The 16,178-nt window shown below is 41.4% G+C and overlaps 1 protein-coding gene across 1 annotated transcript; it reads left to right on the top strand.

The window, feature by feature from the left end:
• The first annotated feature begins 1,323 nt into the window (after positions 1-1,323).
• Positions 1,324-6,117, top strand: anxa2b (annexin A2b). The gene is made up of 13 exons (XM_084404439.1): positions 1,324-1,385; positions 2,283-2,337; positions 2,527-2,620; positions 3,326-3,420; positions 3,568-3,681; positions 4,234-4,324; positions 4,401-4,480; positions 4,646-4,705; positions 4,835-4,928; positions 5,014-5,109; positions 5,418-5,476; positions 5,604-5,726; positions 5,871-6,117. Exons 2-13 carry the CDS (start codon positions 2,287-2,289, stop codon positions 5,928-5,930), a joined length of 1,017 nt encoding a protein of 338 aa, XP_084260565.1. The 5' UTR covers positions 1,324-1,385; positions 2,283-2,286; the 3' UTR covers positions 5,931-6,117.
• Positions 6,118-16,178: the final 10,061 nt, after the last annotated feature.

Raw genomic sequence — 16,178 nt, 5'->3', positions numbered from 1 at the left:
GATCTAGTAAAGTAACATTACTTTTACATTTACAAAAAAATATCTGAGTTACTTTTTCAAATAAGTAACGCAAGTTACTTTGTTTCCCCATTTATTGACTGACAGCTCTCCTGTCCCGATGTTGAGAGAAATCGGAAGTAAAGGTGCAGAGGCGTTGTGTGTGCTGTGTAAATATGATGGTTATTGTAGTTCTAGACTAAATGTGAGCGTTAACTTTCTCCTCTTGCACAAAAACAGATTCAGTATTCCTTACTTTATGTATTTAATCTCACATTATTAACCACCACCTTTGCTGCTGACCTTGGATGATCCAATTCAACCGTTCTAAATAAGCAAAAAATGACTTAAGATAAACCACATTTATTTATGAATTAATTAATTAATTAATTAATTAATAGTGTGAAATTTTGAATGACAGCACAGCTGAAAGATTAGTTTGAGCTGCGCCCTCTACTGTACAGACATGAATTTGCATTTCCATTAGCCCGAGGGTTATTCATTTCATTTTTGGTGTGAAAAGGCCTTCACATTTGCCAATATAACTTGTTTATGTTGTTATTATTAAACAAACGAGCAACCCCAGCCCAGGTGAGAAAAAGTAACGCAACGTCACTTTCCATACAAAAGTAAGCAGTAAGTTAAAAGTCAGCATTACTTTCCATAAAAAGTAACTTAGTAACGCAATTAGTTACTTTTTTAGGGAGTAACGCAATATTGTAATTCATTACTTTTAAATGTAACTTTCCCCAACACTAGTCAGATGAGTGGGTTTGTGATTCACAATTGGCAAATCTTGGTACCTTAATAATTATGCAGATTATTAATTTTAAAAACTGCAAGTGCATATTTCAAAACAGCTGGTGACAATTTGACTCAGTTCAACTGAAGAGATTTACATGTGAACAATTTGGGAAATTTCTCCACATTTTCTAATTTTGTCTGTATTCATTTTCATTTTATGTTAAAACCACTTCCAAAATGTGGCCAGAAATATAATTTAATTCATATTACATTTCAAATAATGTAAAATGAAACAACAACAACAACAACAAAAACACAAAAACAACTGTTTATTTATTTATGATGGCAGTGATGGTTAATACCAAATTCTGTTTGAAAATGTACAATTATACAGCCTTAACTGTAATAACTATGACGTTTTGGCACAAAGTGTGAATGCCATGGTCCATTTTTGAAAGGAATGTGTAGCCCAGTAAATGAATAACTATTATGTGACTTTTGGGTCTGCATCTTGAGTGGGTGTGGGTGCGGATTGATAGGAGGAGGCAGTGAGTCATTGGCTGGGTGCATTTAAGAGGTAATCCCATTGAGAGAGATACAACTGGAACTCCAGAGCTACACCTTCACACTCCACAGCATCTAAGGTAAGACTCTCTTGGCAGGACTACAGCAGTATTGTGAATATTATCAAAAGTTTAGCATTGTGAAATTTTTATTTCTGATTGTACTGCTTTTCATTTTCTTATTCAGTATAATGTGTGTGTGTGTGTGTGTGTACTTGTACAACTATCTTTGTGAGGACCCGTTTGAGTTTTAGACCATTGGAGTGAGGACAAAGAGAGTAAAGTGAGGACATTTTGGCCGGTCCTCACTTTCTGAGACCCCTTTAAAGGCCTGTTTGAGGGTCAAGACTTGGTTTTATGGATAAGGTTATAATTATGGGTAGGTTTAGGGTAAGGGTTCGGGTTAGGCACTTAGTTGTGATGGGTAAGGTTAGGGTAAGCGGCTAGAGATTGCATTGTGTCAATGAATGTCCTCATAAAGATAGATGTACAAGAATGTGTGTGTGTATGTGTGTGATGGTCAGAAGTTCACTGGTCTGTGGAATGTGTCATGGGTGTGTGTTCGGGTGCGCCTGAACAAAGTTCCAGCAAACCTTCTTGTCTCCTTCACAAATCACCTCATAATGTATGCTTCAGAAGGAAAATGATTTCAGCACTGCAGGGCGCCAAGTTTAACCGCTGTTGTGTTGGCTGCTAAGGAACAATAACACACCAAACAGCTGTTATTTAGTCTTTATTAATGACATACAGCTTTCTTATCGACACCTTTAAGGCCAGTAAAATGGCTTATTGACCTGTGATTACACTGAAGTCTGTATCTACACTGCCCCACTAATCACTGTATCCATGACAACTATAACTTAGACCTTTGAAACTATGGGCGAGGTTGTATTTTACAGTGGCTTAAAACACAGATTGTAGCTCTTATTTCATTTCATTGTTCACCTTGGATGATTGCGTGTTCTCTGTCCTCTGCAGGAAAATGGCTTTAGTGTCTGAGTTTTTGACGAAACTCACATTGAGTTATGGAGGGGTGAGTATGACAACTGTAATATAAAATGCAGTATTATAAAAAAATGCAACCAAGTACATTTCTTTGCTATTAAGATTGTTTTGGCCAAAACCTATTTTTGATTCTGTTCGGAATATTATCTAGTTATATTTATATTTCTATATTATTATTTTTTTATAATATCTATATTTCTTTATGTATTTTTTTCAGGAGAGAGAACCTAAATGCCCTACAGTGGTACCAGCTTATGATTTTAACCCAGAAGCGGATGCAGCCAAAATAGAGACAGCCATCAAAACCAAAGGTAAACTATAGGCTATAGTGCCATAAATATTTCACATTTTCCCCAAACATTTGCAAAGGAACTTTCCAAACTTTCCTGTTGAACACAAAAAGGAGTCCTCAATGTCATTTCATAATTGTTTCAGGGAAATATTTCTTTCATTGTTTTTATATTTGCTTAGCAAACTAAATTATCTTTGGCCTTCTCTTATGGCATACCTTAAACAGGATCCTTTAAGACTCTATATTTCAATGGGTGGTGAGCCCTTCTCTGTTGAAATAGTATTTGTAAATAACTAATGCTAACTGGCAAATATGAGTAAGTGTCTTGGTATTTGTATTTAGGTAGCATCCGGAAATATATGTAGAATTTCAATTTAGTAGAAATTAAAGAAAAACGGGGTTGTGTTGCACTGCCTTGTAAGACATAATACATATAAAGTAATAACATAACAGTTCTCTCAAGCATTGCTATTTTATAAATATTTTGCTGCACAACATTGGAGTCATGCATCCTTCCATGTTTTGAAGTGCGTGGGATTGTGCACTCTGTTTCTTTAAAAAAATGTATGCTAGTAGTAGTGTCAGTGTCAAATTAGCTAATGACTGTTTAATGATTTTATACTAGGAAATAAAAAGGTGCAATTAGTCCTTCGAGGCCTTATCTTAATAATGCTCTCTGGCTTTATTTCTCAATCACTATCTTCTCCTCTCATTCTCGCTTCAGGTGTTGATGAGCAGACGATCATTGACATTCTGACAAAACGCTGTTGCTCACAAAGGAGCGAAATTGCGTTTGAGTATGAAAAACGTGCAAAGAAGGTAGGCTACACACCATAATTAATTAATTATTTTATTTTTTTAACTGGATCATCTAACCTTAATGAAAGCTATGTTTTAATATATGTATGTACATACTGTATATTGTCTATCAAAGTTTCAAACAACCTGACGCTGTTTGTGTTGTAGGATTTGGTAAGTGCCCTGAAGGGGGCGCTCTCGGGCTCTTTGGAGCATCTGATTCTGGGGTTGATGAAGAGCACAGCACAGTATGATGCCTCTGAACTGAAATCATCAATGAAAGTACGTTGCATTGATCTGTAATCGTTCATGAAAACTCTGCTTGCTTTCTGCTCTCCCTTGTTTTAAAATTCAGCTCCTGGTCCATATTTAAAAATGTTCTGTCCTGCTAAGAGCATGCATTAAAGGGACATATTACCGTTCATATGTTAGGAGTCTGCAAGATTTTTGAATGGTTTTGAAAGTCTCTTATGTTCACCAAGGCTGCATTTATTTGGTCAAAATTCAAATGAATATTGTACAATATTATTGCAATTTAAAATAACTGTTTTCTATATTAGTGTATTTTAAGATTGCCTCATTACTCCAGTCTTCAGTATCACAAGATCCTTCAGAAATCATTGTAATATGCTGATTTGGTGCTCAAGAATTATTTCTTATCTTATTATTATCACAGTAAAAACAGTTGATCTAGCCTACTTAATATTTTAAATCATTTGTTTCAGTATTTTTTGAAAAATTTATTTAAAAATGAAAACATTTTATAACATTCTAAATGTCTTTAGAGTTGTATTCATTCATCGCATTCATGTGACAGTGCCATGTGTTTTGCAGGGTCTGGGCACTGATGAGGACAGTCTTAATGAGGTGGTGTGCTCTCGCAGTAAAGAAGAGCTGTTGGAAATCAAGAAGGTTTACAGAGAAAGTGAGTGCCCTTAAAAAGCATAAAAAGCAAGCAACGCACAAATACACTGGCATTCATATCCCCTTTTCTCCTGCAGTGTTTAAGAAGGATTTGGAGAAAGATGTTTCTGGAGACACATCTGGTGATGTCGCTAAGCTGCTCCTGGCCCTTGTACAGGTAACATAGATTAACCAATAGAGTTATTGAGTTATTTGTGATAATTATGATCAAATTCCACTTTATTTCCCAATAAGTAACTGGTAATTCCTTTACTGCCAACGTAGCCTGGAAAGTGCATATCATGTATTGCTGTGCTCATACTGTATTCATTCATGTCCACAGGCCAAGAGAGATGAGCCAAGTAACGTGGTGGACTATGAGAAGATTGACAATGATGCAAGAGTGAGTAGAGCCCTTTTAACTTAAGAAATTCAACTGACTTCAACATGCTTAAAATAATATTATGATAAACCATTCAGATGACCACTGGAATAACCAAAAAGTTCCTGTGTCCATTATGGTGATTTTTAGGCTCTTTATGATGCTGGAGTGAAGCGAAAAGGAACTGATGTGACCACCTGGATTACAATCTTCTCTGAGAGGAGCGTCCCACACTTGCAGAAAGGTGACAAATGAACAGAGATGTATTTAAAGTCAACTCTCATGATCATCCTTTGTGCACCAACCTAATCAAAGCCTCTTTTTCTCAGTGTTTGAAAGGTACAAGAGATACAGCCCATATGACATTAAGGAAAGCATTCGAAAGGAGGTGAAAGGAGATCTGGAAAAATCCTTCCTCACACTAGGTATCCATCAGCTGTCTGTTTATATAAGCTGTCGTCAAATTGTCAGAACACTTAAGAGATGTGTTTGGCAGATTTGATGATGGTTTTGCCTGCTGGCTCAATTACACTTTCACACTCTTACTCCTTCCTTGGGAATCTCTTTATCATGTCTTGTTAACCATAATCACAAGTTGTTTGAGGAACATTTTGTGGAAAGCCTTGAGGAAATGCATCAGTGGCAAGAAGCCAAAAGAGAACTGAAGTGAGTCTCCTACCAAAGTCAGAGAACCTGTAACCTTTTCTTACGACTGATCTCTGTCTTTCTGCAGTTGAGAGCTTGGAGAACAAACATCTGTTTTTTGCCAGCAGACTCAATGACTCCATGAAGGTGAGTATCTAATTTGAAAACGGTCACATTTGAATATCTAAATGTGTCATTTGACATGTAAGGAGATGACATTGGCTAAGTTTGAGTTATGTGGGTCAGTTTCTTCTATCGATTTTGATGTTTGCAGAGTAAAAGTGTGAAAGATAAGGTAGTAACGCGCATCGTCGTCTCCCGCTGTGAAGTCGATCTAATGAAGATTCGCACAGAGTTTAAGAGGAATTTTGGAAAATCTCTGCACCAGACAATTTTAGTAAGTATCCAATTGTATACATCCTTCTTATTTGTTTTGTTGTTATCTCCCTCTTCTTTTCTTTCTGCTCTTAGTTTGCCTTCATTCAAGAAGCATTTTAATCAAAATCTCTTTAATCTCTTTTCATTGTCTTTTTCTCTTCAGGAGCACACTAAGGGTGACTACCAGAGAGCTCTACTTAATCTCTGTGGAGGAGATGACTAAACATAATCTATAATGTTCTGCTGCAGATGTCTAGCAGTGACCTTTCCAAACAATTAGCTAAAATGCTGTATTATTATGGAGCATGCTTTGTGTTTTCTTGTGCTAGTATGGCTGATGTTTACTATTAGTTAAACTGATCACATTTCACCCAGACAAAAGAATACAGAATAAAGTTTTTTTTTAATTGTTGTTTAAATTAATAAAAACACTTGTAAGTACACGTGGTTTTGAATGTGTAAAATGTTCACTTTCCCATGGCCACGGAGGGTAATCAAAGATTGTGGGTCACATTCAGTGGACAGACATTTATTATATATATGTATGGGTGGGGGGTAGGGTTAGGGGTTAGTTTCTGCTGTAGCAATTCACCTTTTGGAACGTCTCCTTTTGGCATGCCCATTAATCTGACCTGCAGCCATCCACTCTGACTGCCCATTACTCTGACATATGACGCCTGCTGGTCGAAACAATGTAAATGCAACAAAAACTCATGACAAACATGCATAAAAACAAGAAATATCTAACTGCAGAACCACACGTCACAGCAGTCAGAGGACAGCAGCGCCAGGCCAACAGCATCAGACCTGAAGTTAGGGTGGTGCTGACGGACAAGTAAACTGTCCCAACCACCAACCAAGTCAGGTAAAATGATTTGCTTGTACGTGCATTTCCCCAGTAAACACAATACCCAGTTGATTCATAACTCCAGAGTATCCAAAGCACAAGCTGTAAAAGCTCCGCCCTCTTCTGGAAAGGGGACGGGGAGCAGCAGCTCTTTTGTGTTTAAAGGTATGCACATGAAAATGGTGTGTTTTTGCTCACACCCAAATAGGGGCAAATTGGACATGCTATAATAAATGATCCGTTGGGTATTTTGAGCTGAAACTTCACGAAGGATGAACACCTTTGAAGGCCAAGAAGGTCGGAACGAGTGTTGTTAAATGGGACAGTCTAAAGTTTGTACTGGACTTTTTTGAAAGTTATATTAAACTGTCTGAAAATAAAACAGGGTTCACAAAACAAAAAATATATTTACCATGGTCCATTTCTGTATATAATAAAGAATATAAACTAGGCTACATATAATCGCATGTAAGTCAACATTTGAACCACTTTAAAGTTTTGTTCTTATTTTTACATTTTTATCATGATATTTGAGTAAGTTTAAACCCAATAGTTACGTTTAAAGATGAAATAAGCCAATTTCTCTCAAAAATCCTGTCGTCACTGGCGCGCAATGAATTATGGGGTGGGGTAGGCAAGGCCGCGAGGGATCCATCTGTTGAATCCTTCATTGCACGGAAAACGAAGGACGCATTTGTAGGTCGCATTTGAAGAAGCCTTTGAATTGGGACAGCCTTTTACGCGCCGAGGTGACGCAATCGGCCTTTGAAGGATGCAGCCTCTGAATTAGGGCGCAGCTGACAGCTATTCCAGAGGGAGCTGTTTCATTGCAGGGGGTATAACTTGTTGTAGGGGTGTGGTTTTTCAGTGCTGTGAATCAGTCGGACACACTGGTTTTCACGGGCACTGAGCAGAGTTGAGTTGCTGGAATAATCCCTAATTTCTTTACTAGTGCTGGGGACATTCTGTTTTCAAAAGAATATAACATTTTTAGTAATGATTAATTAAAAAATTCCTCCACAATATGTATTCATAAAACATTGTCAATGTATCTTGTAGACTAGAAGTTAAACTGAAGTACATTTTTAATCTGATGTCTGAACAGTATTGTCAACCTACATTAGTATCCACGTTTGAACAGCTGACATAAATCATACTTAACATAAAATATTAACTTAAAATGAGCGTACCATCATAAACCTGATACTTTTCATGAAGCTCTTTGCAGCTTCGAGCAGCATATATATAATTCTGCCCTGATGTATTGCATCCTCAAGATCGGTGTTGATATCAACAGTTTTAATATGTGATGCAGGAGGGCGTTCCAAGGTAGGAACAAAGGCATCAGGGCACGTACGAATCCAATGTTAGCTCCTGAGATACCTTCATCTGATCGATTTTTGAAGGCAGCATAGATGTATCCTTCCAAAGCGTAGTGGGCAACAACACAGAAGGTAAATAAAACAATGCAGTTTAACTTGAGGCGATCATCGGCGTCCAAGCACAATGGCTTTTGCAGACGATATAGTTAGGCTATTCAATGGATATGTCTCTTTCCAAATACAATATTAGTCTTTAAGTCTCTTTATGGAAATATTATTATATATAGGCTACTATAGACAAATAATATTGTGTCTCTTCAATTGGACAAACCTTCATCCATGCCTACAACTTGACATATGTTGTGTAAATATCATTAAAATGAAGATAAAAAAAAAAAAAAGAATGGTCTATAAGTATTTTGGAGATCACAGTTTTTGCAAACTATTGTAGCCTACTGGGCTTTATTAAACTTTATGAAACTATAATGAATTTATTTGCGAGTTTTTACTAAAAGGCAATTTATTAAAAAATTTCAGTCTTTAAACTGAGATCTTAAAAGGATTTGCTATCATGTGGCTCCCTCTAGTGGACAACATTAGTATAATAGCCTTCATCTCTGAATCACATTGTTATAAATGGCTAATATAATTTTTTTTGAATGATAACTATTTTTTTTTGTATGATTACTTTATAAGCAGTAATTATACATTATTATATCGCTTGTTAATTGTTATTTAACGATTTAAATGAGCACAACCACTTAGCACAACAACTGGCTGTGCACCCCTATTCCTAAACTCACTAGCCTACTTCAGACCTATGTGCCCCACAGAAGCTTGCGTTACAAAGCAAGAAGAGGCACAAAATCACTTTCACTGACCTTTACTTTGACTGTTCCAAGCTGACGGAATGACCTGCCTAACTCAACCCGAGCTAAATCTTTAGCCATTTTCAAGAAAAGGCTGAAGAAGCTGTGTAACACTTTGTGTACTGGCTGTATAGGCTACTGCCACAAGAGGGCAGTAGATTAACTTGAACTACTGAATTGCCCCTTCCAACTCTTAAGTGCGGAACAGATCTTAACATCCTCTAGCATCCTTTAGTCATTTTATTAAAACTTAACAGGCGATTTAATTATAACAAAGCCATAATAAACTTTAACATTCATAGATTGGATCGCTATGACAGCTCCTATAGGAATAATAGGCTACTCTTTGTTTATAAAGTTACATTTGAATAAAATGTACAAAAGATACAGGTCTGTCCTGGCCTGTTTATTTGTATGTTTACGTTTTTAAAAAAGCAACTTTTTCAATAATTCAATATTGTATCACATATAGATTAGGCCTAATATATAATGTCATTAAAGGTCCGTAATCTTAATGATCTCAAGTTGAGGTAAAATTACAGCTCGAACCAGGGGAACTAGGAATTATGTCAGAAAAGAATGTGATGTATGTATTTGTCAATTGAACATAATGTATTTGGTATCTTGATAATGCATTGTTGAGCTTGTGTAGACCTACAATCCACTGCCACACACCTTGTCGACATTCTGACCCACGGTTATTGTAATTGAGTCCTCCAGGTCAACTATATTGTTATGATCGCAGTCTGAAAGAGCATGAATAATAGAGAGTGTGCACTGCTGTGTGTTTTCTGAAGGTGGATGGCAGTACATCATCAGACGTGACAGTTTTTAATCTTCCAGATTAATGTCATTCTTCAGAAGCACAGAGGATAGAGCACTGAGGATGTTGTCATAGCTTCTCTCTGGTTTCCCTCTGTCCTTTCATTTACCTCTCTTTTTTCCCCCAAAAGCTCCAAAAACTTATTATGAAAAAAATCTATATGCCTATTATGATCTATTTTGTGATGGCATCAGCTGTTGTAAGAATATTGGTTTAAACATGGATAGGGTGAGTTGATTTTATCTAATCACCAATCTAGATGCTTAGTTTCACCTAATCACTTAATAAATCTCAAAACACATTCATTTGATATTTTTTGTAGATGTTCACAGGCAAGATAAGAGAATTTTTCGTGAAATTAAACTTGTTTACAACAGCTACAGGCTATAATTGCTATGGGCAGGCATCTAGAAAAGCCCGCCAGCACACCCTCACAGAACTAAACACATATTTGTATTACAAAGCAAACTCAATTGTGCCATAGAGCAACCCTGATCAATCAGTCATGTGCTCAGAGACAAACCCAATCATACAGGCACAACATATTTGCACATACACTGCGATTCTAATGGACTGGAAGGGTAGAGGAGGCCAAACTCTGCAGGCCACATATAACGTAAACATTAGACGTCTCATTGAATTAGTATCACAGTGTGAAAGACAAAGTGCTGGCAAATGTAAATGAGGCCAGATATGCAATACTGCTGATTGGACTTATATAATTAGAATAATATTGCCAAGAGTCTTATTAAGAAGCAGAGGACATAAATAACCAGGGAGATGAGTTAATAGCAGTCGGCTAAAGTAGCTCTTAAATATGCTAAGGCCAGCTATTTCTGTTTATCCATGGCCCACTGATAATCTGATTATTAATGTGCGGGTGCTATCGGAGGTGAACGATCCCATCCTTGTGGTGCTGGATGCGGTGGCTATTTTAATTTCAATTATTCAGCTGAGTAATTAGGGTGAAGACAGCCAGTGAATGGCATCCCTCTCTGCCTTAGGAAAACAGTCACTGTGACCACACAACTGCAAAAAATTCTATTAGAGCTACACCACCGTTCAAAAAGATTTTTTTTAAAGTAATTAATATTTTTATTTACCAAGGATGCATTAATTTGATCAAAAGTGACAGTAAATGCGTTTAGATTTTGCAAATACATTTCAAATAACTGCTGTTATTTTGCTCTTTACATTCATCAAAGAATCCTGTTAAAAAAAGGGAAACGGTTTCCACAAAAATTGTCCATTGTATCGATGCCCATGCCGATGTCCGTGCCGGTGTCCATTCCGGTGTCCGTGCCCATTCCAGTGTCTGTGCTGGTGTCTGTGCCGGTGTCCGTTCCGGTGTCCGTTCCAGTGTCCGTGCCCATTCCGGTGTAGGTCTCTGTGCCGGTGTCCGTTCCAGTGTCCGTGCCCATTCCTATGTAGGTGTCTGTACTGGTGTCCGTTTACATTCCGGTGTCCGTGCTGGTGTCCTTTTCCGTTCCGGTGTCCGTGCCGGTGTGTCCGTGTTTCATATCTGTGTCCATGTCTGTGTGCCGGTGTCCGTTTCCGTTCCGGTCTCCGTGCTGGTGTCCATGCAGGTGTCCGTTTCCGTGCCGGTGCCCTTGCGGGTGTCCGTGTCTGTTCCGGTGCTCGTGCTGGTGTCTGTTCAGGTGTCCGTTCCGGTGTCTGTGCCGGTGTCTGTGTTTCATGTCTGTGTGCCAGTGTCCGTGCCGGTATCCGTGTCCATTTCCGTTCCGGTCTCTGTGCTGGTGTCCATGCTGGTATCCGTACCCGTGCGGGTGTCCGTTCGGGTGTCTGTGTCTGTTCCAGTGCTCGTGCTGGTGTCCGTTCAGGTGTCCGTTCCGGTGTCCGTTCAGGTGTCCGTTCCGGTGTCCGTGCCGGTGTCTGTGTTTCATGTCTGTGTCCATGTCTGTGTGCCGGTGTCCGTGCTGGTGCCGGTGTCCGTGGTGGTGCCGGTGTCCATTCAGGTGTCCGTTCCGGTGTCCATGCTGGTGTCCCTGCCGGTGTCCGTTTCCATTCCGCTGTCCGTGTCGATGTCCGTTTCCGTTGCAGTGTCTGTGCCGGTGTCTGTCCATTCTGGTGCCAGTGTCCATGCCTGTGCCGGTGTCCGTGTCGTTCCGGTGTACATGCCGGTGTCCGTTTTTGTTCCCTGTGCCAGTGTTCGTGCCGGTGTCCATGCCGGTGTCTGTTCCAGTGTCCGTTCCGGTGGCGGTGTCCGTGTGCCAGTGTCCGTGCCGGTGTCCATGCCGGTGTCCATGCCGGTGTCCATGCCGGTGTCCGTGCTGGTGTCTGTGTCGGTGCCCGTTTACGTTCCGGTGTCCATGCCGGTGTCTGTGTCCATGCCGGTGTCCGTTCCAGTGTCCGTTCTGGTGGCGGTGTCCGTGTTTCATGTCTGTGTCCATGCCGGTGTGCCGGTGTCCTTGCCGGTGTGGTGTCCGTGCCAGTGTCCATGCAGGTGTCAGTGCTGGTCCCTGTGCCACTGTCTGTGCTGGTGTCCGTGTTTCGTGTCTGTGTCCATGTCTGTGTGCCGGTGTCCGTGTCAGTGCCGTTTTCGCTCCGGTGTCCGTGTCCATGCCGGTGTCCGTTCTGGTGTCTGTATTTCATATCTGTGTCCTTGTCTGTGTGCCGGTGTCCGTGCCGGTGCGGTGTCCGTGCTGGTGCCAGTGTCGGTTCCGGTGTCCGTGCCAGTGTCCGTGCCCGTTCCGGTGTCAGTGTCGGTGTCTGTGCCAGTGTCCGTTCTGGTGCCCGTGCCGGTGTCTGTGCCGGTGTCCGTGCTGGTGTCCGTGTTTCATGTCCGTGTCCATGTTTGTGTGCCAGTGTCCATGCCGGTGTCCGTTTCCGTTCCGGTCTCCGTGCTTCATGTCCGTGCACTGTGTTTTATGTCTGTGTCCATGTATGTGTGCCGGTGTCCGTGCTGGTGCCGGTGTCTGTGTTTCAGGTCTGTCTCCATGTCTGTGTGCTCGTGTCCGTGCCGGAGTCATTTCATGTCTGTATCATGTCTGTGTCATGTCTATGTGATGTCATGTCATATCTATTTCAAGTCATGTTTGTTTTAAGTTATTGTTTTGTTTTTGAATCAATTTTGGATTTAAATAAACTGCACATGGGTTCTGTCAACTAGCCGTCAGTGTACTGATTGTTACAGAAAGCTAGACTCTTACCATGAACCCAGCAGTTACCATCCAATAACTCATTGTGCCCTATGTCATGGTCAGGAGGATTGTCCAGGTCTTTGCTCCACAATAGCCGCCTGATCCCCTGGGGTCATTTGCTGTCCTGAGGTGGTCATCTCATCCGCCATTGCTTCACGCTCCATTGAGGACTTGGACAGTGGTCCCAAGTCCAAGTCTGGCGGTCCGAGAATTGATCACTTTGTCCACGGCACTACCTGTGATGGCAACCGCCATATGTTTGGGCCATGCACACTCCTCGCGAGGCGGCGGCGACGACAACAGCTACACCTCATCCTGAGGCAGCGGCGGCCTGCCTGTGATGGCAACCGCCATTCTGTGTGTTTGAGCCACACATACTCCTCCAGAGGTGGCAGCGATGATGACGGCAACAGCTCTCCTAAGGCGGCGGTTAATCCCAAGGCAGCTGTGTCTTTTTCTGAACTCACTGTGCCCCACTTTATGGCAACGGAGGCCGTATATTAACTCATTATGCCGTATTTCACAGCCAGGAATATTGTCCAGGTCTTCGCTCCTCCATTTGCTGTACTGAGGTGGTCATCTCATTCGCCATTGTTCCAAGGTCCAGGCCCACCACTTCTCCACGGTCCAGGCCCACCACTTCTTTGCGGTCCAGGCCCATCACTTCTCCGTTGTCCAGGCCCATCACTTCTCCACGGTCCAGGCCCACCACTTCTTTGCGGTCCAGGCCCATCACTTCTCCGTTGTCCAGGCCCATCACTTCTCCACGGTCCAGGCCCACTACTTCTCCACGGTCCAGGCCCATCACTTCTCCACGGTCCAGGCCCACCACTTCTCCGCGGTCCAGGCCCATCACTTCTCCACGGTCCAGGCCCACCACTGCTCCGCGGTTCAGGCCCATCACTTCTCCACGGTCCAGGCCCACCACTGCTCCGCAGTCCAGGCCCACCACTTCTCCACGGTCCAGGCCCACCACTTCTTCATGGTCCAGGCTCACCACTTTTCCACGGTCCAGGCCCACCACTGCTCCACGGTCCAGGCCCACCACTTCTCCACTGTCCAGGTCCATCACTTCTCCACGGTCCAGGCCCATCACTTCTCCACGGTCCAGGCCCACCACTTCTCCACTGTCCAGGCCCATCACTTCTCCACGGTCCAGGCCCACCACTTCTCCGCGGTCCAGGCCCATCACTTCTCCACGGTCCAGGCCCACCACTGCTCCGCGGTTCAGGCCCATCACTTCTCCACGGTCCAGGCCCACCACTGCTCCGCAGTCCAGGCCCACCACTTCTCCACGGTCCAGGCCCACCACTTCTTCATGGTCCAGGCTCACCACTTTTCCACGGTCCAGGCCCACCACTGCTCCACGGTCCAGGCCCACCACTTCTCCACTGTCCAGGTCCATCACTTCTCCACGGTCCAGGCCCATCACTTCTCCACGGTCCAGGCCCATCACTTCTCCACGGTCCAGGCCCATCACTTCTCCACGGTCCAGGCCCACCACTTCTCCGCGGTCCAGGCCCATCACTTCTCCACAGTCCAGGCCCACCACTGCTCCGCGGTTCAGGCCCATCACTTCTCCACGGTCCAGGCCCACCACTTCTTCATGGTCCAGGCTCACCACTTTTCCACGGTCCAGGCCCACCACTTCTCCACGGTCCAGGTCCACCACCACTCCGTGGTCCAGGCCCTCCACTTAAGCAATAGATTCTATTCCCACTATATAAAAATAGCAATATTTTCTTTGCAATGTAAGTTAGTAAAAGTAAAAGTAGTTAGATGCTATTTATACTTGTGAATAATTGGAGTGTCTGTGTCGGTGTGTCCGTACCGGTGTCATGTCTGTTTCATATCTGTGTCATGTCTATGTCATGTCATGTCATGTCTGTTTCAAGCTATGTTTGTTTTAAGTTATTGTTTTGAATCAATTTTGGATTTAAATAAACTGCACATGGGTTCTTTCAACTCGCCTTCAGTGGACTGATTGTTACAGAAAGCTAGACTCTTACCATGAACCCAGAAGTTACCATCCACCTTCGTCAAGGCAACCGGGCCATTGAGGACTTTGTTCAGGACTTTTGTGAACTTTGTTACCGTGTGGTTTTAATAACGTGGCTTTAAAGGACTTTTTTTATGCAGTGGCTATTTGTGTAAGTGTAAGTAGCAACTGGATTCTATTTCCACTGAGTGAAAATAGCAATAGATTCTATTTCCACTATATAAAAATAGCAATATTTTCTTTGCAATAAGTGTAAATAGTAGTTAGATGCTATGTATACTTATAAATAATGTAAGCAATTAAAATGTAAGCAATAATAACAGAGTCTGAATGATTGTGTTTATTAAAATTATTAAATGGATGCCGCTGTCATGGGTCTGGTTGCAGCAGAGATGAAACTGGATCTTAGTGCAGCAGTTTTTATTGAAAACAACATTAAACTAACAGAAAAGCTCAGATTTCTCAGGAATACCAGAACAGAACAACCAGAAAATAGAAACAAACTCTAAACAGGACAAAACACGGGACTTTAATACACAGCAAAACAACAGAGGGTAATTAGACAAACCTGAACTCAACTAGTTAATCAATAACCAAGGATACAAACAGGTTAGGAAGACTGAACTAATTACCACATTAGAAAACTAACTAGGAAACACAGACATGAACAAAACTTGAAAAGAGCTAAAAAAAAAAAAAAAAACTCTAAACATGAAAAAAAATCTATTTAAAACGTGACAGCCGCCTTATTGTGAAAAAATAAAGCCCTCCCTACACATTACCCCTACCTCTAACCGATAAACACTTTATTATTAAACACACGTTAGACACTTTATTTCCACTTTTCAAATATTTTCTTCATTTTTATTTAAAATAAATGCCTTTCCGATCTGATATGTGATGGGAAAAGGGAGTAGAGCAAGTTAGGCAAAAGGCAGATACAACGATTTGCATAAAAACTTCCTGCCATGTGCCTTATCTCTACACTATTGCTACTTTTCACACTCTAGTGTCTTCCGTAATTTTGTCTGGCCCAACCAGACGTCAATGGGAGGAGTTAATGTAAATAGCCTCTGCCAACAATGGGGGCTTCAATAGACACTTCATTTTTTAATACCTTGCAAGCTTAAACATTTGTTTTTTTATGATCTATTCTATTGTACATTTTCCAGCTTGTTACAAATGTTCTTTTTGTAAAGAAAAAAACTTTTTGTGTGAAAAAAAAAGAAAAAAGAAAAGATAATTCGTTTGTGGTGGGGTCAGTGAAAATGACCTATTCATCTGAGAAAAAAAAGAAAGAAAGAAGATGAATAAGTTAGTGTAATCCAATAGGCAAACAATAAAAGGCAGCATGCATTTTTATTTATATGGAGTCTATTAAATATTGCTTAAATAAAAACAGACAGACTGGGGGGAAGACGCATCTCATTATGTGCACTTTAAAGCAGTG

This window comes from Rutilus rutilus (assembly GCF_951802725.1).
Source record: "Rutilus rutilus genome assembly, chromosome: 3".
Classification (NCBI taxonomy): domain Eukaryota; kingdom Metazoa; phylum Chordata; class Actinopteri; order Cypriniformes; family Leuciscidae; genus Rutilus; species Rutilus rutilus.
The sequence above is the reverse complement of the archived record's forward strand: the minus strand, read 5'-3'. Positions and strand labels throughout refer to the sequence as shown.